At 35.8% G+C, this 26389-nt stretch overlaps 1 protein-coding gene across 2 annotated transcripts in view; it reads left to right on the top strand.

The window, feature by feature from the left end:
- Nucleotides 1-289: 289 nt before the first annotated feature.
- GLRA3 (glycine receptor alpha 3) overlaps nt 290-26389 on the top strand; it is a 158381-nt gene continuing 132281 nt past the window's right edge. The window contains exon 1 of one of the 2 annotated variants that reach the window (XM_065878823.1): nt 290-410. In XM_065878823.1, coding sequence (XP_065734895.1) covers nt 340-410 — 71 coding nt within the window. In that variant the 5' untranslated portion in view covers nt 290-339. The remainder of the gene's footprint in view (nt 411-26389) is intronic. The other variant, XM_065878824.1, reaches the window with a different exon arrangement.

Below are 26389 nucleotides of genomic sequence, written 5' to 3'. Positions count from 1 at the left end.
GCTAGAGCTCCCGTGAACTGCTGCCCAGAACCTAGGCACCTCAGACTTCTCATCTCATCCGTTATTTCGCTGTCACTGTATAAATCACCTGCACATGTGTAATCCTGTGAGTCTCCCTTCAGCTCCTGCTCAGAGAAGGGGTCGAAAGGGAATTTCAAGTGTTTGAAAGAGAGGGTCTCCGCGGATCGCGGGGAGCTGTCTCAGGTGCTGAAGCTTTCCAGGCGTTGCTCTCCACCAACACCACACGCAGTTAGACTGCACACTCTCATTCCCGGCTTTCTCCTTCCCCATGCCTTGGCTAAGACTCATTTCAGAGTCGTGAATCTTTCCCTCCGTATCATGGCCTACGTGAGACACTTTCGGACATTAGTTTCGGGATTTTACTTCTGGGAAGCAGCACTGCTACTCAGGTGAGTCCACTTGTATTTAACAGTTGGAGAACTCATTCAAGCCTTGCAAATACTTGTCATGGATGAAACCAAGAATGCAACTCGAAGTTGACTTGTTGAAAGTGTCCCTTAAATCGTATTGTTTTCTATCTAAAGGTATCTAGCAGTCTATCTCCTGAGACCTCTACAACATATAACTTTGCTCTGTTTTCACTAATTAATGTATTTTAGTAACTGGCATCTTATATTATTTGCAGCTGAGGTTACCCTAGCAAAAAAATATTTCCAAAGCCTAGGTCTTCCTTCTCAAATTGCTTTAAGTGTTTCTTTTTTCTAAGTGAATTATAAATTCTGGGTGTTACTCTCTTTTTTGAAAGTTACAAAACATTTAGTAATTAGAAATGGAACATTACTTACTTTTTAAAAGACAAAAAAAAATCTAGAGCATAAACATTTAGTGATCAGAGATATTCTGAACATTGTTGATATATCTAGAGGTTAAGTTCAAATGAATAGAATAATAGAGGCCTTGCAAGTACTATTTTCTAAAGAGCCTGGTTCATGGAGGCAAAATAATAAATCACCAGATATGTTCTATGCCAAGAATAATTATTTTGGAGAAAGTAATAAGAAACCTATTGAATGGTAAAATTGTTCTATGATGTGTCATTTTCTTATCATATCCAGTCATATTTGGTAGGCTTTCTTTTTTTTTTCTTTTTAATTAAAAGAGAAGAGAGACTAAACACAGATCAAGTAATTTAACCCCCATTCTTCATCAAACAATATATAAGCAAGATACTGCTCATATGGATTTTTGAACCAACAATATAAATTTTACTTTACTATTATAATTACCTTAAAATTTCCATTTTTTGGCTCACAAGACTTCCAAGAAGATTGAAATCAAATAATGAGAGTAACTAAGTTATTTGTATAATGATTTCCATTTGAAGTATGTAAATATTCTTTTCTGGGTTGCTATGTCAAGTTTTCATCGTTAGGCACATTAGAAAAACATAGCATATCCCATAATAACTACCTTTAGTAACAGGAACTAGTTGTGAAGGTTATTATATTTCTGGAATTATCGATTTTTCCTGAAGTGAGGTGTTGAAACCATTGTAAATCAGAATATTTTCAGTGAAAAATATTTTAATGACAGTAAATTTTTGTAACTTTACAGTTGTTACAAATTTCATACGTAGTGATCAAAGCAAAGAATGTAGAGCTTTTACATTTATGTAAATTGTATGGAAAGGAGTACAAAATTCATGTCATAAGATAAATTGATTATTTTACCATAATTCTTAATATCTTAGATAATACACATACTTATTTTTTTCAAAGAAATCAGAAGAGCTTAGTTGATAGATACTTAGGTTTAGGAAGTTTAATGTTAATAACTAAAATATTTTGATCGATGAGGTCAAATTTGTATAATGGCAAATCACCATGGTATTTGTTATAATATATTCTTAGAAAGAATTTATCTTCATTAATATTAAATAATTTAGTTTAAAATGTTTTTTATGAATAGTCTAAAAATATAATCACTTGAAAAAGACATACCCAATATAGAAGTTTTGGTGATACATATATTCTTCATCAAGTTTTTCTTTTTTCGTTCACAAATCGAAAAAAAGTTTTCTCTATCTTAGACTGGTCTTAGATGAGAGTAGCTCATCACTCTATGAAGAATTTTAATCATACATTAAAAAATTAAGTATTTTTATTTTTTAGTGATGGTCCTTGAAGGAAAATTTTCTATAGAAATTTCCTTTAGAAAGTGAAGCTCCCTCTACTGGAAATATCTTGCAAAATACAGTTTCTTTATGGAGACCATTTTTTGTTCGCTAAGCCTATTGGTGAGGTATTGAGCAAAAAAAGGAAAGATGTAAAGGAAAAACTAAAGTCAAAAAAGTATTTTGTTTAAATTCATAAATATATCTTTTTAATTGAAAAATATTATTTCCAGGGAAATTTGGAAGTAAGAACAACAACCAGAAACCATATATGAAGTTTTAATTAAATAACATACTAGTAGAAGCGTTTTTTTCATAGGTTTAAGGTTTAAAAATTTTTTTATTGAGATATAAATGCACAAAGAAAAATGTGCAAACAACAGAGTTCCAAATAAAGTGGCACAAAGGTAACACCATGTCAAGAGACCACGGATCAAGAAGTAGAATTGTCAGCATCACACGAGCATTCACCATACCCCCTCTTACCACCATATCTTTTCCCAAGCACTACTTTGCCGCAAAATCATCTCTATCCTGACTTATGCGACAATAAAACTTTTTCCTGCTTTTGAACTTCATATACTTATTTGAGTCTGCTTTATTTTTATGAAACATATGTGATTTATCTGTGTTATAGCATGTAGCAGTAGCTTGTTTATTTTCATTTCTGTATGGTATTCCATAATATGAAGACATCACAATCTACCCATTGTCCTACTGAGGAATATTTGGGTATTTTTTTAGGTTTTGGCTAGTGCTGCTATGAACCTCCTTGATCATGCCTTTTTTTGGTGAATACATGTGAATACGGGCATTTTGGGGACTATATGAGTTGGGTCCAAGAGTTTCACTAGGCAGAGGAATTGCTAGAATATAGGGTGGATATGAGTATGGTTAGCTTTAGTAGATACTGCAAGTTTTCTAAGGTAGTTGTACCTAGTTAAACTCCTATCAGTAATATATGAGAGTTCCTATTGCTATTACTAGTACAAAATTTGATCAGTGCAACATTACTATAAAAATTTATAGTGCTTTCGTAGACTATTATTGCAAGCCCACAGATAATATTTTAGTTTCTATCTTGGCATAATTTCTACATTTTAGTAAATGAGTTTTTTTTTTAATTAGGAAGTTTCTCTCCCCACAGCGATTCTACAAGTCAGTACCACTTTATTTTTTTTTAATTAATTAATTTATTTATTTTTGGCTGCATTGGGTCTTCGTTGCTGCGCGTGGGCTTTCTCTAGTTGAGGCGAGCAGGGGCTACCCTTCATTGCAGTATGCAAGCTTCTCATTGCGGTGGCTTCTCTTGTTGCAGAGCTTGGGCTCTAGGCGCGTGGGCTTCAGTAGTTGTGGCACACAGGCTCAGTACTTGTGGCGCACGGGCTTAGTTGCTCCGCGGCATGTGGGATCTTCCTGGACCAGGGCTCGAACCTGTGTCCCCTACATTGGCAGGCAGATTCTTAACCACTGCGCCACGAGGGAAACCCCAGTAAATGAGTTTTATTAAGGCAAAAACAGCAGAACAAAAACATTTACTGCTATACTATAATTCGGAGTATTCATTATCAGAATACATCAGGTATTAGAAATGTAATATTTAAAGGGAACTTATTAAAGAGGTGAATTCTTTTAATAAATACAAGTCAGACACAGACATAAGAAATCTAACTTTCCTAGTAGTGAAGTTTTTTAAATTTTCACATTTTGCTCAGATATTGCTGTTTTTTGAAAAAATTTTCCTATGGCTTTTGGATTCTACTTCTCATACTAATAAAATAAAGAACAAAGCACCAGTGTTCAGCTTTCTTTGAAATGTAAATAAGTGATGATTATGAAGAGCTTACAGAGCAAATTCCAAAAGCAGGAGAACTGCCAAAAATATTTCATCTAAATTAATTATTTTCACAACATACAATTTTGTTTTTCATCTTTATAGTTTGATACCAACACAGACTTGCTATTTGAATAAATTATGGTATATTGTGTCAAAACACTGAATGTATGAATTTCATACTTTATTATAATCACAAACAAAATGTTTTCTTGATTTACTTCAAAGCCTAAGAAAAACATTTCGGCATAGAATTTCTTATTTTTTGCTTTTGGTACGTTTTGGAGGATGGGGAAAATTCTTTCTAATGTTGGGTCTATTTTCTTATGTAAGATTTTGAAGAAAAATGTGCTTCAGGGGATAAAGTCATTATTATGATGATTTCTTGTATGTAGGTACTGTAGCAGGATTCTACATAGTGTTTTTAAATTATGCTACACATAATATATGCTTCTTCCCTTTGTATCTATAAATAATCATATGCTTTCCTAAGTGTAGAAGGATCGTGGCCCAGTTCTCTAGTCAATGCCTCAAGCAGTTTGCTCTGCAGATTCAGGAAACAGCTTTTAAATATTTCCTCTTGTATGTAATTTTTCTCTCCCTTGATCACTCAACTATGTACTGAGGCAAGTCAATCACCAAATATGTGTTTAATGTTAAGCAACTCAACAAGATTTCATCATCACATTCTGTGCACACACGTTTGTGCTAGGTACAGTTTGGCTATGGATGATTGGGAAGTTATCCCCTTTCTCATCATGGAACTTAGAGTCTAGCAGGAAAGAAAATACAAAGGGCCAGTGACAAAAGACAAACAGAAACAGCAATGTTTTAGGCAATGTGAAATAGGGAAGTTCCCCAGAGGGTTGGTACTTGTGCTGGATCTTATAGGATGCTTGTTCAATGGGCAGAAATGAGATATAAAGAAAATATTCTATGCAATAGGAATGGTACAAGCCTATCATGTGCTAAGGGAATGGTGATGGTCAAATTCGGTTGAAAGATTTCCAATTTATGGTTTAAAATCATATTCTGCTAGCAACAACTATTGAGCTGACTACAATAATAAACCAGCCGAAATGTGGAGTTGCAGCTTCCTTTCATAATGGAATATGGATGAAATTTAGAAGCAAATCATTTAATTCTAACTGGATAGTTATCATTATAGGAATGGTCTGGTAACTTGGCTCAAAATATCTCTATAAATCCCTTTCTTTCAGAGGTGGAGTTTACCTCAAAATTACAATTAATCATAAGATTGCTAATAATCATCAGTAATAGTAAAAAACTATGTAAACAGACAACAATGACAAGACTACTAGAAGAAAAGGACAATCTGCTTGTTTTAGAGTTTGGAGATCATGTTTGAATTTTTCATCAAAATATGATCTCTTTGAGGAAAGAAAATCAGGTAGAGGATTTGGATTGTTGGAAGAAAAGGGGACAGTGAACTTGGTTTTGAGTTTGAGATGGTAGCAGTAGATCTGGGTATCCTGCTGTCAGCTGAGAACACAGAGACAATGCTTGAACTGTAGACTGAACAGTTAAACTGTTACAAAGGTGATCACACTGTGTGCAAAGAACAAAAAACAGAAAAAATATTTATATGAGATGAAGGTAGAACATTTAGAGCAGGGCACAGAGACATACTCAGAGAGAGTCCTGAGCTAAACTGCGGAGGTGCGATTGGTCATAAACAAGTGACAAAGTCATAGATTTATCATAATTTTATACTGTCGATCCCAAGGACTTGCTCTTATCAATAGCATGTATCTATCCCTTTTCTGTAGAGCCTTTGAATGCTCTAATTTCAACTAATCTCATAAACTAGTCCACAATCACGGATGATTAAAAACTTAAGTTTTCTCAGGAGACTTTCAGGGAATTATTTTGGAATTCTTTTGGAGAAGATGCATCTTTAACTTTTACTTACTACATGAAGCATATTGGATGAATCCTCCTTGATTTTCCCACCAAACCTGTCTCTTAAACTCTTCGCCAAATGATTAGCATTATACTTGGATTAACTGTATTTATTGAAAATGAACTCCTGTGTATGCAGATGTCCATTTTGAAACATGGGTGGTTTGTCTTTCTCCACTAGAAGAAAGCTGTAGCTTTGTCTTGTTGGAAAAATGCATCAAGAAGAGAGATAAGTGAGTTAGCTTCGAGAACTGGTTCTGGAGTGAAGGCAGGCATTCTAAGACAGGACCAACTGTTTAGTAACAAACAGAGTGTGTGAATAGAATGAGCTCTTTCGCCCCAGAAAATGAAGCTGTTCTAACCACTGCATGGCAACCACACACATTTTAAGAAACAGAGTTTGAAATCCTCAGATGTTGTCAGAAGAGGAAGCAATAGCAAAAAATGAAATAAAATAAAATAAAAAAAGCAGCTCCGTTACAGTGTATTTCTGAAATTCTTTCAGACTCTCCGTACTAGAGATACTTTTAGGAGGAAGTATTACCAGTACCTCTCAGACAATTTGAGGCACAGAAGCAGTAACCTCAGTGGTACAATTCAGAATAGCATCAAATGGAAAGGTTATTAACATCCTCTGAGATAGTTTATTGCACGGAATAACTTCCAATTCAAACGATGAAGCATTCTCTAGGAGTGCATACAAAATTCGCACACTGACAAAAATAACCAATTAGGATTTATAGACCCTGAGATATTTCTGATACTACTTTACAAACATTGCCAATATAGGTTGGTTGGGCTTACATTGGAGGTAACTAGTCCATCCAATATTGTACCTAAATTTGAAAATCTCTCAAAAATATCTATAACAGGGACTTGCCTGGTAGTCCAGTGGGTAAGACTCTGTGCTCCCAATACAGGGGGCCTGGGTTCGATCCTTGGTCTGGGAGCTAGATCCCACATGCCGCAACTAAGAAGCCCGCGTGCTGCAACTAAGACCCGTTGCAGCCTAAATAAATAAATATTAAAAAAAAAATCTATAACAGATAGTCATCCTGTAAATGTTAAAATTTCCAGCAATAAGGACCTTTTTACCTGAAAAGGAAAATATTTATCAAATAATTTTAATGAATAAAAAACAAAATGTCATTCTGTTTTCTCCTGGACATAGGAAACTTCCTTTGGGCACATGTGCTCTCCCTCCCCAAATATTTGTTTCTGTATTTTTTTCCTTTTTTCTAATGCTTGCTTCTTCACTTAAAATGACCATCCTGCTTGTGGAGAGTGTGTTTTTTATTTGAGACACAGTTTGAATTGATGATATTTTCCATGTGGTTGCTCCATGCATGAAGCTTGTATGCTCCAGTTGCAGGGTGCCTGTAGCAGTCTACCTGAATCTCTTTGTAACTTTATAAAAGTCTATGGAGCAACGACTGCATTTCCAGGCAGTGTGCAATGTGCTGGAGAAGCAGAATCTCAACTTTCTATAATATGCCACCGTAGAGGGGGGGACGTGACATCACCTTCAAATGTGTGTTTTAGATTTTCATGCAAGGCTTGTCTCTCCTTCTTGATTGTAACTCCCATGAGGATAGGATTGTTTCTGATCTTGTTTTACTGCCATAATATTTAATTCAATGTCATGCGTGGAGTAGATCCCTGATAAACAACAGATCAGCACTGAGATGACACCTACCTACCTGTCATCTCTGTTTATCTGTCTATAACTCTAGATTTGAATTTTATTTCAACCTGTGTTATTACTTGGAGTGGAAGGGGAATCTTGTGTTCAAGGTATCATAAAGGCTATAAGATCAAATAAATTGCCTCAGAAGATGTTACCGGCTCTGAGAAGTTGTAAAACAGACATAAATTGGCAGCTCCCAGTGGAAAAGTGATAGATTTGCTTCTCCTTATCACCATGAGAAATTGAAATTTCTATTGTATAATGCATTATTTCTCAACCTATTTTCCCCATCATTGCCTCCTAAGGAGCCCTTTAAAGATATTTTTAGACTTTTTTTTTTCTAATTGCCTGCATGAAATTGTAATATCACAGTACATTGTATATTTGCTCATGTGTAGTATATAGCCATAGATACATAGAGATAGAGATAGATTTGTGCTTTATATGTAAGAAGAATAAGATTTTTCACCCCCAAGATAAAACTCTCACCCACCCTCCTTGGGGTGATAACACCCCTCTTGAGAATGCATGGTGTAAAGGTTGCTACTTTTCATGATACTTAGACTATAGTTGTATAGTTTCATTGTTTGGAGTCATGACCTAGAAGTAAAGCAATCATTTATCTGTTGACACCGTTTAAGATAATTTAAGCCTAAAAGCATTAGGAAACTTTAGTGACATCTTTTTCTGTAAATACATAAAGTTCCCAGAAGCCACTAGGCTTCCATCAATAAATTTCAAATCACAGCTGCCTCTACCAACATCACTGTTCAATGGCTTTCATAATTTCATGAAACTATTTTTTTTAAAAAAAACTCTTGGAGATAATATCATTTACAGTTTATTTTTCTATGATTTAGACTCTGTTGACTTTCTTCTGTTTTCAAAGTAAGATAAATGAAAAAGTTCAAATTCCTTTTGAAAGTTAAATTTATAGTTGTTATAGAAAGGATCTCAACAGTTCGTACTGACGTAAGGTCTGGATATTCTTCAATTCAGGAGTTCAGGGATATGTACAAAAAGCTGAGAGTAATGTTACCATTAAAATAAAAACGGATTGGGACTTCCCTGGCGGTCCAGTGGTTGAGACTTCACCTTCCAATGCAGGGAGTGCGGGTTCGATCCTTGGTCGGAGAGTTAAGATCCCACATGCCTCACGACCAGAAAACCAAAACATAAAACAGAAGCAATATTGTAACAAATTCAATAAAGACTTAAACAAAATGGTCCACATAAAACAAAAAAACTGATTGAAAGAAAATAGAGTAACAAGTAAAATGCTACTAATAGAAAAGAAAGTAGGAATGATTATTAATTGGCAGTAAGGTGTCAGCAAATCATCAGAAAACGATGTTTATCTTGCTGTTTGGTTTTGTTTTGCTTTGGTTTGTTTTGCTTTGGTTTGGTTCTTATTGGCCATACAATACTTAAGGTGGGGAATTGGGGGAAGATAAATGATGTGAACATTGATGAAACCACTCAAATACCATCCATCAAATGCCTGGGAGGACCATATGCATTCTATCTGTCTGGCTAATTTCTACTCAACTCACTTTACCTTCTTGAAGAATCCTTCTCTGAGCTCCCCCAAGTCTAGGTGAGGATACCTCCTCTGTGCTTCCAGGAATACAGTACCTTTATTATTGCATATGTCCCAGGGCTGTGGTAATGGCCTGAATACTGCCTCTAGTTCAAACCAGGAAGCCCTGGAGGGCAGCGACAGTAACATATTTCTAGTTCTATCACCAGGGCTTAAAAGAGTGTCTTGCACACTGACAGGGCTCACTCATTTCTGAAATGAAACACTTCTCCCCACCCCCCCAAAGCAGATTTACAATTTCAAATAAATAATTCTAGGCGTAAATAAAAATACTATGCCGTCTTTCTTTCCTTCTAGCATTTAGGAGGAAAATTAGTGAGAGATTTGGTGCTTTGTTTTTTTTCTTTATTCCCAATTTTATATGTCTGTGGTAATATAGTTACCCACTTGCCTCTTATCTCTCTTTTCTTTCACAGAAAATATTCTTCTACATTTTTCCATTTCCTCACTACTTACCTATGTCTCACTTGTTCCTATCTGGGATCTATCCCCACCCCTACAAAATGAAGCAGTACTGAGCTTCCATGTCATGATAGCTTCTTCTTTTAAACATTGGAAAAAGGGAATAGCACTTAATATAAAAATGGTTGTAGCAAATAACTATTTCATGTATATATAAAATACATATATAGATATATAAAACATTTTAAAGAAACATATAATTTTTAATTACTTTTTGTAAGATCTCTGCAGTGAAAAAAGAAGACATAATTAAATGACCATTCTAAATAATAATCAAATAAATAATGCATATTCTCAATGCATAATGTTTGAATTTCTATTATGGCACCTCTCACAGTTCTGGGATCAGAATCACTGACACGTTTCCAATTCCCTAGATAAACTGAGAACCATTGATATCACAGAATATTTATTTTTGCCTTTAATCTGTTTACTCACATACATTTAATGTTTTAAGCCCAAGAGACTCTATAAAGGGTGGTTGAATGACAATTTCTTTTTTGCTGGCAATTGTTGAAAATGTAATCATGAACAACTACCCAAAATAGTAACAATTATAAATACTGGGAAAAGAAAATATCTTTTTTGGAATGCAGAGGAATATAAAATTTTTATAAAGAGGCAGGGAATTTAAATGGACCATGAACAGTTGATGGAATGTGAGTGGGCAAGAAAGAGGGAAGAGTGTTTCAGACAGAAGAAGCATCCTTAGAAAAGACAACGGGCCAGTCTCCATGTGAAATGGAGGATACAGCAAACTTCATAGTAACATCTCAACCATGGGCCCCCCAAGTTTTCCTGTCTAATAAATTCATGCTTTATGTTGTTTTAGAACTAACTTCCTGGGGAAAATCTATATGACTATTGTAGCGTGTTAGAAAACATCCGCAAATATTTATTCCAATAATAGTTTTCTCTATTTCTAAACAAAGTATTTCATTGTTATCACTTGCTTATGAGGGAAGAGAATACTCACATAAGCTACTTTGTATTCACTAGTTCTGTTGATATCACTATACATATATTTTTGTTAACTTGTATCATTTAAATGTGTATCTGAAGTCTGAGTACTGAAACTTAATTATTAGTAGATCAAATAAAACAAAAATCCAAGAAAAGGAGAGATTTATGACTTTTCATAGTTTTATAAACAATTACATTCCTGACAAGGGAAAGAAGAATGACACATGATAAAATCGTAATGAAAAACTTAAAAGCAATCTCTCTATATAAATTCCTTTCTTATTATAAAATAATAAAACACTAATATGCATTAAATGATATTTTCCACCAGTTCTTAAACTTCTCCTATTTAAGAAGAGAATTACCTTTAGTCTATTCAAACACTAAGGGACCCAACTTTGTATAGTACTGCCTAGTAAGAAGAAATGCACCTTCCGTGTTTTTCTCTTGCCTCTTGTTTTATTTATTGGGAAGAATAGAGGTAGCAGAGGATTATATGGATAAAACCATTAGAAATCTCCCTTCTGCCTCATGTTGCTTCTTTCTAAAAACTTTAAAACCCTTTAAAAGATTATGAAATCTTTTTTTCCCCTCTTAAATTCCTGAAATTGGGCTTATCTCTTTCTTCCTACAAATCTTAAATACGGTACGTATCATCAAAGACACAGAATCTACTGCAGACCTCAGTTGGTGCCTCCTGAGATTATATAGAGAATTAGGTTTTATGTGTAGCCTAACTATCTCCCCCTAAATAATAATATGTAAACTTAAAATTTTGTTCTACTTCAAAAGGCCAAAGTGTATGACATTCTTTGTGTGCCTTTGTACGGTTATATACGTCAACTTACAGCAAAAATTACATCGGAAAATCTTAATCAGTATGAAAAAAATTCAAATTCCTGGAACATATGAAAATTCAAGCTCAAAAATACAGTAGTAAAAAGAAGATGAGATTTATACCTCTACAGGAAAGAGCTAGTTTATTTTAGATGGTTTCTAAACTAACTTTTCTTGCCTCAGTCTTCTCTGTGCATGCACTTGTGTGCACATGTGAAAACAAGAAGGAATTTAGAGAAAGACCACTCAGGGTCAGATCTCAGCTCTGTCTTTGAAGGGCTGGGTGGCTTTTCTATACACTGAGTGATTGTACTTAACATGCTACTTTAAAAATGTAATGGGTAAAGCTGTATCCATCTATGGAATACATTTTTTTTTAAACGAACACAGTCAGAAACGCACTAATCTCTCCTTAAGAGAAAATATGTACTTAGGATTACAGCTCTAATTTCTCACTTCACCTAATATCAGTAGGCTTTATTCAAAGAAGCTATTTTTTTTCTAAAATCCATTGTAGTGGTAGATGTGAAAGATGTTGAGTGGCAGGAAAATAAACAAGGGATAAACAGACTAGCCCTTTATAGCTGTGTTAGTTCAGATTAGGTTCATTTGTGACTGACAGAAAGTGCACAATAATATTGGTTTAAGGAAGATTTGTTTTTCTTTCAAAAAAAAGAAAAAGAAAAACCATGGAAGCAACCAGACCACATCTGGAATGGGAGTTCACTGATCTTTCTATCTTCTTGTTTTGTCATTCTTAACATAGGATTTCTTCCTTGAGATCCAAGATAGATGCTCTGATTTCAGAAATCATAGCTGCTTTCCAGCTATCAGAAAAGAAGAAGAGGCTTATCCTTAAAGGCATTTCCAAGAAGTTAAAGATTTCTCAGTTTCACTCTTAGCTTTGAGTGTCCATGTGGCCAAGTTCCGGCCACTAAGTTGCAAATGGAAGTGGCATGTTTGGCTTTTTGGAAGTGCATGCGAAGGGAGGTCCAGAGGCTCCAGCTCATATTTTACGTTCACCATTATGGAACTCAGTCTTTCAAGTGAAGCCAAAGGGAATTATTACAAGTAGGAAAGGAGCATGATCAGAACTGTGTCTCAGAAATATCACTAAAGAAGTAATATGGATAAGATACAAGGATGTAATGTACAGCACAGGGAATAGAGCCAATATTTGATAATAACTACAAATGAAGTACAATCTATAAAAATATTGAATCACTATGTTTTAAAAAATAAAAATTGATAAAAATAAAATAAGCCTCAGGCAAATTTGATATATAGATTACTAGTAATATGCATATATATGAGTAAAATATTGTCAAGGAACATTTATCAATACGTATACATGCAAGCATATACGTAATAATGTATACATTTATTGGAAGTGCATGTTTGGATATTTTTGAAGTTTTGGAGTGGGCAATTATAGAAGTTTGGAGAGCACTTGTCTAGAGGAGAGATACACAGGAAAGTGATAATACGTGTGTGTGTGTGTGTGTGTGTGTGTGTGTGTGTGAGAGAGAGAGAGAGAGAGAGAGAACTGCTTTAATGAGAACATAGGATTCACTAAGTGCACAAGAGGGCGCATAATTGTTAGTGGGGGGGTGCAGCGTGGAGGCAGGACAACTTTTCAAAAGATGTGGTCCTTGAATTGAATTGTCAAAGTGAGAAGCAAAGGTGATCTGGGCAGAATCAATTGCCTGTGCAAAGATGTGTGCACAAACCAGCATGAAAAATTTGGGAACCACAGCTGGTTCAGTGTGACTGGAAGCTACATTATATGTCAGGCGCGGGATGAGAGAAGGCTGGAGGGGATGTAGGTCATATTTTTTATAAAATTTTCCAGAATAAAGGGAAGTTTCCATTTTATTTTATTTTTTTGCCACACCATGCAGCTGGTGGGATCTTAGTTCCCCAACCAGGGATTGAACCCGGGGCCACAGCAGTGAAAGCACTGAGCCCTAACGACTGGACCACCAGGGAAGTCCCAAGAAGTTTCCATTTTAAAATGTTTCTCAAAATGTTTCAACTATACCACCTTTTACTTTTTGCCAAAATTAATTGTTTTTCAAATATTAATTTTTAAAACTGGGGTTGTATATCTTTTTTATAATATGAATCATTTCCAAATTATTATATAGAAAAAAGGGAACACTTTGATAATTTTGCAGGTTAGTTAAAGTTACTGCAAACACTGAAGAAAACTTAAGACCTCTGAAAATCTCCAAGACTTTTTCAAATGTTTCTAAATATCAGCTTATTCTAAATAGTAGATATCATGGTTGACTCTTCTAATTTTCAGTGTTTAGCATTATTTTTATTTTTACCCCCTTTTTCTTATTTTTTCAATCCTAATATTTGCAGAAAAATACACAACTTGAGATCATTACCTTGATTTTTCTCAAGAGAAAGGGGAAATTTATTATTTTTCTACAACACATTATGCTGCTTATATTCAAGCAGAATGGTTGAATGTTTGTGATAAGAATAAATATTCCAGTATACAAATAAAGTATAACTATTATCCAAAAAAAGGAAGCAATATGGAGAACTTAACAGAAAGTATGTTCACAGTGGGGAAGGGAAAAACTGGCCTCAGGGAGAGTAGAAAACGGTTAATGCAATAGGACATCCCAAAAATGGAGAGAAAGGAGCAATATGAGAAATGACCAAAAAAAAAAAAAGAAGTCTTGTCCGCTGCTTGGACGTGGAGGATCAGAGAGAATGGTCTAGGATAAGCCTCATATTTATACCTTTAGTAACTGGGTGAAAAATAGTGCCACGACAAGAATAGGGCATAAAAGAAGAGGCATAGCCATGTAGAAAAGTATCATAAGTTAAGTTCCAGATATGTATGGTGAATGTAATGCCTATGAGATATCCAGTTGATGGAAAACTTCAGCACAGAGGTGAGAACACAAGACCTGGGACTAGATAAGATTGGATGGCTAGAATTCTGGGGCAAGGTTTTCCTACATTTTTTAATACTTGAGCACACATGGATGTTTCATCTCATTGTACAAACAAATAAGCCTGGTGACTCTCAGTCCTCAAGCCGGGCTCTAGCTGCACCATCTCACACACTGCAGGCTGAGCTGTGGCTAACACAGCACACCTGTAATCCACTGGGGCTTGCAGATGTCAAAAAGTCCTTCCCTGCCGAGGGCACTGCTGCTCAAAATGTGGTCCTTTAACCAGAAGAATAACCATCACCTGAGAGGCTGTTAGAACTGCAAACTCTGAATCCCACCACGACTCACTGAGTCAGAATCTGCATTTTATCCAGCCCGGCAGATGAGTCATAAAGTACATTGAGATTTGAAAAGCACTGTCTTAAAAACACCAGCTTCTAAGGGAAGAGCAGAAGGAGAGGTACTGGCAAAAAAAAAAAAAGGATGGGGATTATGATAAGAGAAAAATGAGAACTAACACAGAGTGCGTCATACAACCAAAAAGAAAAGTATTGGAAATAAAAGAATGATCAATAACACAATAATATCAAATGCCATAAAAACCAGAAGAAATGTGGAAGATTATAAGTAGCCTTTTGGTACAAAAATACATGTACAGCTATGTTAGAACATTGAATTGTGCGTTAAAGAAAAATATAGATTCCCTTTTTTAGAAGAGGCTACACTGCATGAGGAAGTAACAGTGGACACAGATGTGGCAGGCACTTCTTCATTTGCTTGTTTAATTTTGCTCTTACAATGAAAGGAGATTTGAGCTTGCTCACATCCTGGAAGAAAGAAGTCAGTAGATTAGGAAATGCTTAGGAAAACACAAGAGAGGTTCAGAAGAGAAAGGGCAAAGTCACTGATGAGGTGAAAAGGAAGAGTTTTAAGAGCAGTCGTTGAGGGGTAGCTTTTGAACCAGAAGTCTTAAGTCTTTCTCTGGGACCGGAGGCAGAATGTGGCAGGCGGTAGAGACGGGAATTGTGATTTTGTTATTCAGTTGCATGCTCAGTTATCTCTTTGAAGTAGGAGACAAGGTCATTAGTCGAGATAAAGATGAACAACGAAGCAGACAGGTTTAGGCTGATTTAACGGTTACAAAACACAGAATATAGCTGAGTCCACAACCTCTGGTACTGGGCAGGCTGTGCTCCCAGCTTTCTTGGAAGAGTCAGTCCAGCCCCGTGAGAGCAAAAGCCCCCATCACTCTGCAGAGGAGCGGGATGAAGCCTAGACATGATCTTTATTCAGCCCTTGCTCATTTAGGTGGCAAAGTCAGAGGTAGAGCCCACATCACCTAATTCAGATTAACTGCTTATTTTTCCAAAAGAGCACAGTGATTTAGGCTCTTCTACACTAGAAAAAGGAACGATCACATCATTCTTTAAAAGGTGAAATGTGGCTCATTCAGCTAGAATCACAGTAAGTTTTTTTTAATGAATAGTTTCATCAAAAAATATAAGAATGAGACCCACTTTCAAACTTTTTGCTCTTCTCAGTGTTCTATACATGAACACCATGTGTGGCAGTGTAGGTGTGTCCACTCACATCTCTGGCCCGTTTCTTTCCAATCTTGAAAATAGGTAGTCTTTTCCTAGGAGGCATTATCTCCAGAGATTTTGTTATGCTTGATTAAAGGAAAACATGTTCTTACAGGAAGAGGAAATAACTTCTATAATCCAGAAGCTTTTACAATCCTTTTGTTTCCTGGGAAACTGTAAATGTCTTGCCCCAAATAGTTTAGGCACCTAAGTAGAAGGAAGGTAGAAAGGGGAAGAAAGAATGGAGGTGAGGCAGAGGGAGAAGGGTGTATATAACCTCAGATGAATATTAGCTTTAAGTATGATGTACAGTCACTGATTGTATCTTGCTAAGCTCTTCTCACTCTTAATTTTTAAAAAGAATATAATCCAATAAAAACCTTGATGTGTAGTCTAATTTTCGCTAGAGGGAAATTGAACAACACTATACTCACTGCTATATTTACCTTTCCTTACCACTTCCAATTATAAACTCCTTTTTGCTTTATTGTTTGATTCCCTTCTTTTTTCTGTGCCATTCCTCTCTCCTTAAAGGAATGTAACGAACAGACAAATGTAGGGCTTCCTGCACCACAGGAAGAAAAATGTCCAATAACTCAAATATGCTTAAGTCAGAACACATTCCATTGAAAAGTGACATTAACATAAACATTTGTAGTCACACAAAAGGGAATATCTACCATAATCTGAATAAGTCGGTGCTCTGCTGGTTCAATATTATTACAGAAAAAAACCTTAGCATGGCTTCACTTTAATATTCTTTTCAGGTTCAGAGACTCAGAGACTGGTGCTTTAAAAATATCATGGTTTAAAAAAAAAAATCATGGTTGTATGCCCTCAATCTTATTGATTTGGGGACTTATAAAACTGCATTTTATGAGTAAGCATTCATGCAAGCATAATTAGATCAAAATAAAGCAATACTACTTCTGCTGTATTGTTTCCTTTGTAAATACAACTCAGTTAAACATCTCAAGTAAAAGGATGATTTCTGTATCACTCATTTCTGGCTTGTGGGATTACGGTGCTTTTTTCCCCTTATTTTACTGTATTTTTATGAAATACAGTAGATTAATAGATTAAAATGAAATTTAGAGAATGTGTTTTTTAAAAAGTTTTATGCACATTTAAAAGGTCTAAGTGGTGTTTTGTCAAATAAGATTCAGAAGAGCAGCACAATTTTTTTTTTTTTTTTGCGGTACGCGGGCCTCTCACTGTTGTGGCCTCTCACTGTTGTGGCCTCTCCCGTTGCAGAGCACAGGCTCCAGACATGCAGGCTCAGCAGCCACGGCTCACGGGCCCAGCCGCTCTGCGGCATGTGGGATCTTCCCGGACCGGGGCACGAACCCGTGTCCCCTGCATTGGCAGGTGGACTCTCAACCACTGTGCCTCCAGGGAAGCCCTATCCATCTCATGATATATTTCAAGTACTATTTTTACTCCTCTATTCCAAAAATATTTATATAATATCTCAGTGGTTTTATATGTCTCAGTATATTTATATAATATCTCAATCAGTGTTCCAGGATTTGGGGGTATAATAGTAAATATGCAAAAATCCCTGCTCTTATGAAGTTATCTTCCAGTAGAGGAAAACATAAAAATAAATAAGTGAATGAATAGTATTTTATCTAATAATATGTTTTATGGAGAAAAGTAAAGCAGAAACAGATAAGGAAGAGAGAAAATGTGAGAAGGGAAGACATTTTCTTTTTTTTAATTAATTTTTATTGGAGTGTAGTTGATTTACAATGTTGTGTTAGTTTCTGCTCTATATCAAAGGGAGTCAGTTGTACATATACATATATCCATTCTTTTTTAGATTCTCTTCCCATGTAGGTCATTACAGTGTATTGAGTAGAGTTCCCTGTGCTATACAGTCAGTCCTTATTAGTTAGCTGTTTTATATATAGCAGTGTGTATATGCAGAAGGGAAAACATTTTCAAGGAGACCTTTTGAGTGAAGACTTGAAGGTGACGAGGGAGCCATACAGTGGGATCTAGAGGAGATTGGTTTAGGTAGAAGGGGTGGCAAGTGTGATGGCCCTTAGGTGCCAGCATACTTACTAAAAGTTTTCAAAGAAACCATCCAGTAAAATATCATTGCAAATTTCTGTTTTTCAATATAGATAACCTATGATATTGGATATGTGTCTCTTAGATGTTTTAAAACCATGCTTTAATTCATCAGGTCCAAAATTGAACGCATTATCATAACTCTCAAAGCTGGTCCCCCTTTTCCTGCTGTCCTATATCACTGAATGATGTTTCCATCCATACAGTTGCTCTAGCCAGAAAGCTGGGTCGACATCACTTAACTACTGCTGCATAACACATTATCCTGAAATTTAGTGCGTTAAAACAACAATGAATGTTCATTGCATGGGTCAGAAATTCAGGAACAGCTTAAGTAGATGTTCTAGCTCAGAATCTTTTGTCAGGTTACTGTCAAGATGTCAGCCATGGTTGCAGCCACGTGAAGGCTTGACTGGTGAAGAGAATCTGATTTCAAGTTGGCTCAGTCAAATGACTGGCAAGTTCGTGAATCCTATTGGTAGAAGCTCTCATTTTCTTCCATGTAGCTACTTGAGTGGCTGAGGGAAGAGTGAATGACCCAGAAGAGAGCTGGGTGGAAGTAGCAATGCATTTATGATCAAACTACAGAATTCATGTCATCAAGAATTTACTTTGTGTAGGCAGCATTCAAGAGGAGGAAAATTAGGCTCCACCCTTTGAAGGGAGGTGTGTCAAGAAATTTAAATAAGCGTTTTTAAAATCATTGCCATCACGCTTGAAACATTTTCCTCATTCCCAACCAGTACCAAACCATCACTAAATTTTGTGGATTTTATCAGTGATATATATATCTCTTAGATTATTCTACTCTCTCCAACCCCACTGCGATCAAAATTCCTCACACTATCCTCAGCTCTCACTTTGACCGCAGGAGTTGTTTCCAAATGGGAGCTGTAAAGACAAAAGTCCAAAATGTGATCCATGAGGCACTGCATGATTGGCTACCTACAGACGTCTCCAGCCTCATTTGTTACTATGTTGACACCTTCTGTCTCTATTCCAGGCACACTAACATTCCTTTAGTCTCTGTCCTTCCCATGACACCACAGGTTCTAAGGTATTTTCTCTTGTATGTCTATTCAGTCTTTTTCTGCCTGATATTCTGGACTACTGTTTCAGCAGCCCCTCCTCCTAGAAGTGTTCACTGAATTTATACAAATTGATAGACTTCTTTTGATTATTTAAAATCTTGCTAGAATACCAGAACTGAAATAAAACTATTAAACTAAAGACAATATAAAACCAGAATTGCTTTAAATATTCATTCAGTAGTTGATTTCTGAAAACTAAATGTCCTGAATAAGAAGTTATTTAAGGAAGAGTGGTAAACAAGTGTGTCAGTTAGGGCCCCTATAATTATACATTTGCAATATGACTTTGAACTGCTCTTACTAAGGTGCCTTCAACCATGAATTGAATTCATAAGCTAGGATGGGTCCATCAGATTTTTTCTTTATGGTGCTCAGTATTTCCTGAGTTTGATGGTATTTTCTACACTTGGATTTCATGAGATACTATTATACCATTCAGGGCCCTTTTACATTAATTAGCTTGAGTGAATTTCTCTTTATTTCAATTAAAAATATCCCTGACCAAAAGAGTCATGCTATCAAAGGCAAAATCCAAACATTGGCATAAGAATTTGACATTTTTTGAAACATACGTGTAGAATATGTCATTTGTTTTACTGCAATTTTCTCTGAAAAATGTGTACCACTTTTAAGTCTCCATTTTTATACTGGTTAAAGAATATCTGGCTTGCCCAACGTGAAACAACTAGTTAATGACTAGAACAAAATGTAAGCCTCCTGGCTGTCAATCTGGAGCTTCAACCATTCTACTATGATGATTTTCATTTAATTATCTTGGGCACTGGACACATAATAGGAACTATTGAATCTATTCTAAATAATTTTCAATGTTTCTGAAATGCTTAATTAGTTTTCTTTAAAATAAACAAGTCATTAAGAAGCTACAAATCAATGAGTTAATTAGCTGTGTTATGGCCTTTTAGATTTTTCAGTTGAAATAAGCTGATGTCAAAAATATAAAGAAGTAAACTACTACCCATGAGAATAGACAGTTTCCATAGAAGTTATAACAATTAGCATGAGTTTTGAGCACAGCATTTTGAAAGCATTTAGTAAAACTGAGTGACTTTATGATAAAAATAAATTTTGTAGATGAACAAACTTGTATAAAGATGAGAGTTAAGAAACCTCAGATGACTACACTATCTATCCCTGTCATCTACTTTTTTTTTTTACATCTTTATTGGAGTATAACTGCTTTACAATGGTGTGTTAGTTTCTGCTTTACAACAAAGTGAATCACCTATACATATACATATGTCCCCATATCTCTTCCCTCTTGCATCTCCCTCCCTCCCACCCTCCCTATCCCACCCCTCTAGGTGGTCACAAAGCACCGAGCTGATCTCCCTGTGCTATGTGGCTGCTTCCCACTAGCTATCGATTTTACATTTGGTAGTGTATATATGTCCATGCCACTCTTTCACTTTGTCCCAGCTTACCCTTCCCCCTCCCCATATCCTCAAGTCCATTCTCTAGTAGGTCTGTGTCTTTATTCCCGTCTTGCCCCTAGGTTCTTCATGACATTTTTTTTTTCTTAAATTCCATATATATGTGTTAGCATATGGTATTTGTCTTTCTCTTTCTGACTTACTTCACTCTGCCTGTCATCTACTTTACTGGAGTCCTCCTTCTCCACCTGTCTTATCCCTCCACCTCCTATCCCGCACCTATAACCCTATATTAACCCTTCATATACAAACACGCAAACAATATGTAACTTATCACTGACAACTAGCAAGCATTGAACAGACATACCTACTAAGTCCTAATTTATGTAAGCACTGAATGTAGACACCACTGCAATCAGGTCTGGCTAAAAAATCACCCATCACATTCTAATTGACAATTCTCCAGTTCCACCATTAAATGACGATTTTCAGACATACAACTTTGCTTTAATTTTCTCTTTCAGATTTCTATATCCTGATTTCCCCTTGTTTCTAAATATTTGTTCTAGGTTCTTTCCTGATTATTCATAAGCATCACTCCTAACTTGGGCAGAAGGACAGAAGGATGAAAATGTTGGACACTCTCTGGTGTATAATGTTTGACCTCTCCATCACTATATTTAGTTAATTCATTTCAAAAATACTTATCCAGTTATTTACTGTGGGTGCTCTAGATTACTTCTGGGGCTATTAAAACACATGCAACAGTCATGAGTTTTGCTTAAATAGAAGATCCTATAAAGTCAGAGATAGACATTGATTGATTAATCTTATTAAAAATACAATTACAATTGTAACAAGTGCTGTTAATGAGATACAAATTTGATAAATATTGTAACAGGATTTTGCAGAATGAGATAGAATAGGTAAGGCTTCCTGAGGAAATGATGCTTATACCAAGATCACAAAGATAAGTAGAATGTAATTAAATTAATAGAAGACCAATGAGTATTCCAAAGGTAATGCCTAGCAGTAGGTTGTACCAGAGGAGCTGAAGAGGGTATGGTGAGATGTGGTTGGATTATGGATAAAATTATAAGGTAGGACCAACTGGAAGGATATGATATGTGGAATACAAGAGGAGTCAAGAGTTATCAAAGATTTTCCAGCTGAGAAGTGTAAAGATTTTGTTACCATTAACCAAGTTTGAAAAGAATGGAAGAGAAACAAGCTTGTGTGGGAATAGCAGGAGTTTAATGTATGTTTGCTTTTATCAGAGAGCTAGGTTGCTAGCAATCTGTGATTATTTTATTCCAGTTTCAGAAATGGAGGCAATTCCAAGCTATGCTTAGCTTCCTGCTAAGACTTCTGTATTTCTGTTTCATTCTTACTCAGCAGCTGTAATTCTTTGCGATCTCAGACCAACTCATAGGAGTTCATGCCTTTTTGTCCCCCTAAAATCCATAAAGCTTTCAAAACTTGTACACAGATTGTTAACCTCTCAGCTGGTACTCTGAAGTTTATTGCCATCCTTAAGGGAAACTCACTTCTGTAAGTTTCCTTGTCTTAGATCTTAGCCATGTGACTTTTCACTGTGTTTTTAGCTCTCTGATGCACAGTTTTGTTTTCTTTTTAACCTTGTCTAGTGTTTTCAGTGGAAAGTTTAATTTGATTTAAAATATTGGCTTATAGGGACTTCCCTGGTGGTGCAGTGGTTAAGAATCCACCTGCCAATGCAGGCAACACGGGTTCTAGCCCTGGTCCGGGAAGATGCCACATGCCGTGGAGCAAATAAGCCCGTGCACCACAACTAATGAGCCTGCGCTCTAGAGCCCGCACGCCAAAACTACTGAGTCCGCGTGCCACTACTACTGAAGCCCACATGCCTAGAGCCCGTGCTCCGCAACAAAGGAAGCCACCGCAATGAGAAAACCACACACCACAATGAAGAGTAGCCCCTGCTTGCTGCAACAAGAGAAAGCCCACACACAGCTACGAAGACCCAACGCAGCCAAAAATTAATTAATTAATTTAAAAAATAGAATAAATAAGATAAAAAAATAAAAATAAAATATTGGCTTATAAATTTAATATCTGAGTGGCCTGGGAAAAACCCTCTTTACCTTAGTGTCTTCATCTGTAATGCATAGGTAATAATATCTAACTAGAAAAGTTGTTATGAGAATAAAATGATATCATATATATACATGAATCCTGTGCCTGAGAGATCAGGAAGCAGCTACCATTTTTATTGTTAGGTGAATTTAAAATAACCCAAGCCTCATCAAACTGCAGAGAGAAATGAGATCGCTTTAAAATGATAATCGTATTTCACTGGCACATTGCTCACAGTGGGAAGAATCAAGATCCCAGTACCCTTTTAATTTTGAGTTATTTCTCTGAGCCTCCAAGGGTATTCTAGAATAGTCCTTTTATAGTCTTCCACTTTGGCCTCTTCTTAAAATAATTAATATTAAACAATCAACTTAAAGCCTGCTTCACTGCCTGTGTCATCATGGCAAACAATTCATCCTCTTCTAAGGCAGGATGCTTTAGTGTGAAATGCTCAAAACATCACGTATTCTCAGATGTTTCAGTTTCTCTTTAGTTCTCCCATAAAGAGACTAAAGCCATAAAGAATTGGAAAGAATGTTCATCTCTTCAATTCTGGGTTTTATTTTTCGAACTGTGGGCTTGAAATATCAATTGCTTGTGTCTGCAGCTCAGAAAGTTCCAAATAATAGTAACTGTGACAATTTTTTTTCACTAAGAGTTGTAACCCCATAGGACTGGTTTATAAAGCTAGAGAATACATAGTCAACTGTCTTTCCCCCTTATACCCCAAATCTTCTCTGCCTCAAGAGTCTGGGCACTGATTTATTCCCCATAAGTCACTGTGCTTCTGTGCAAATCAACTCATGAAAATAGATGCACAGAGATTTGTGGCCCTCGTGCCAAGACTCGTCTCAAACCCATATTACGTTTCCTAGCTACAGCTTTCATATTTTCTCTCAATTTTAAGGTGCAGTTAGCAGAGTGAAATAAGTATGGACAATGATATTAAATCCATCTTTACAGAATCTCTATTTAGTAGTTATTTCTGCCCTCCAAAAGTGGATATATTTTACTTTCTTGTCTCATTAAAGAGGAAGGGAGGGGATAGAAGGGGAGGGCAGGGACTTATCTTTTTGATGGATTTTGGTATTTGATTTTAATGCTTAAAAAATATAGGCTTCTGCCAGTCTCTCAGAAATTGAAGTCTCTGAACTTTCAAGTGACAAGTCATTATAAAAATAAGAATATATAAGATTCTTAAGTGAAAAATGTGTTAATTGATGGGAATGTGTATGAGCACACATAGAGTTTCCAAGAAAGTTAATAGTAAATTCAGTACTTGGCACAGCATAGAAAAGACAAGCCAAGTGTGGGAGCCAGGCAAATTTGTGCAGAGATTGTTTTGAGATTTTCATAAATAAAAGACTTCTAAAATATCCAAAGATGCTTCCTTCAAAAATACTGATCATGAGTCATTTGCTAACAACTTAGTAACTTGCTATAAATATGTTGAAAGACGAGGTTTAGACAAAAAAAAAATGGACTTCATAATAAAATTTCTTATCCAAAATCCATTCTAGGGACTTCCCTGGCAGTCTAATAGTTAAGACTTCTCCTTCCACCGCAGGGGATGCGGGTTTGATCCCTGGTCCGGGAGCTAAGATCCCACAAGCCTCAGGGCCAAAAAACCAAAACATAAAACAGAAGCAACACTGTAACAAATTGAGTAAAGACTTTAAAAATGGTCCACATCAAAAAAAAAGATCTTAAAACAAAACAAAAACCCCAAAAATCCACTCTAAATGCAACTTAGATTTCTTCTTACTGCCTCCCCCTAACCTGAGTTTTTTTTCCTTTTAAGAATTTTTTTTTTTATACTGGAGTATAGTTGATTTACAATGTTGTGTTAGTTTCAGGTGTACAGCAAAGTAATTCAGTTATGCGTACACATATATCTATTATTTTTCAAATTATTTCCCGTTTAGATTATTACAGAATATTGAGTAGAGTTCCCTGTGCTACACAGTAGGTCCTTGTTGGTTGTCTGTCTTATATATTGTAGTGTGTGTATGTTCATCCCAAGCTCCTGATTTATCCCTCCCCCTCCACCTTTCCCCTTTGGTAACCATAAGTTTGTTTTCTAAGTCTGTGAGTCCATTTTTGTTTTGTAAATAAGTTCATTTGTATCATTTTTTAAAGTATTCCGCATGTAAGTGATAGCATAATGATATTTGTCTTTCTCTGTCTGACTTACTTCATTTAGTGTGATAATCTCCAGGTCCACCAATGTTACTGCAAATGGCATTATTTCATTATTTTTAATGGCTGAGTAATATTCCATTGTATATACGTGCCACATCTTTATCCATTCATCTGTCGATGGGTTCCTTCCATGTCTTGGCTGTTGTAAACAGTGCTGCAATGAACATTGGGGTGCATGTATCCTTTCGAACCATGTTTTTGTCTGGATATATGCTCAGGAGTGGGATTGTTGCATCATATGGTAGCTCCCCTCACCCTGAGTTTTAACAACTTAAGAAAAATGTTTTTGAATATGTAAGTATAGATGATATTGACTATTTAAAAATTAGAGTAAGATCTCAGATTGGTCACACAGAGCCTCGTACTGTGTATGTATGTATTTATTACTATAAGCTCTCTTAAATGATTACAGTTGTCTGAAGACAGTCTACCATTTTTCCTACGGTGCTAGTCTCCATGGTGCTAGATATTACTGGAATAGGAAGAAAGTTCTAGGAGAAATATACCAGAGCAAGAGTTGTAGGTGATTAGAAGTCTCCCCATATGCACAGACTCCACCATTTTCAGAAGCGAAGGGATAGCCTGTGTAGAAATGCTTTTTAGCCAAATACCCAATGTAATTTTGCCAACAGTAGTTCCTTTTGAGTCAAAACTGTGAATCTTTAGAAATAAAATCAAGTGTCCATAAGTCATTGAATGGCTCTCGTGTCACTGAAAGAAATATAACTAGTAAAGAAATCTGGACTATTTCTCTGCTCAGAATTTTCTCATTTATTAATAGGTATTATCATGCAGAGCTTGGTTGTGAATCCCTGTTATAAAACATGAAGGTTTTGCTCGAAGTGGCAGGAACAAAGGAGCCAGCCTATCATTCTCCTCACTATAATCTCACTTCCCAGCTTCTGTGCTCTGATCCTTCCCAAGGATTCTCTGTAGAACCCAGATGGGCCCAGACAGAGTAATCTACTGAACTGTGAACACTACAGATTCAAGTTTGTGTTATACATACTTACCATTCCTAACAGAGTGCTTTGCACCTAACAAATTATATGAGAACTCAAAATTCATTGTTTCAACATTTAACAGATATTTAAATACATTTTGGCATGAGAAAGTATATCTTTACAATTTTATTGTTATAAGTTGCTTTAATTGTATTGTTAGTAAACCTCTCAGCTTATACAAGTCTTTAAAAAGTTTATGTATTATAATTTTAAAATAATTTATCATCTCTTATCTACCTTCACTCCATCTCAGTCCAATGTGTATTTCATGTATTCTTCTCAAAGCTCATTAATCAAATTATATTAGGGATTTTATTAATTTTTAAGTATAACATCAAAAGAATGTCTCTTAATAGAATATTTACTGGTATTTAGTCAATTACAAGTGTTGACTATTTGTTATGGGGAAACCCAGAAGGTAAACTCTGTATCTTTTCTTTTAAAAGCAAATCTTTACATTACTTATGAGAAAAGATTTTTTTTTAGAGTCTTACAAAATAGTATTATGGGAGTTAGCTGTTACCAGGAGTGACTACAATTATCCAGAGAGAAAGATGGATGGAGCTGCG

Source organism: Phocoena phocoena, chromosome 6 (assembly GCF_963924675.1).
Source record: "Phocoena phocoena chromosome 6, mPhoPho1.1, whole genome shotgun sequence".
NCBI classification, from domain to species: Eukaryota; Metazoa; Chordata; class Mammalia; order Artiodactyla; family Phocoenidae; genus Phocoena; species Phocoena phocoena.
This window is presented reverse-complemented; position numbering and strand designations above follow the sequence as displayed.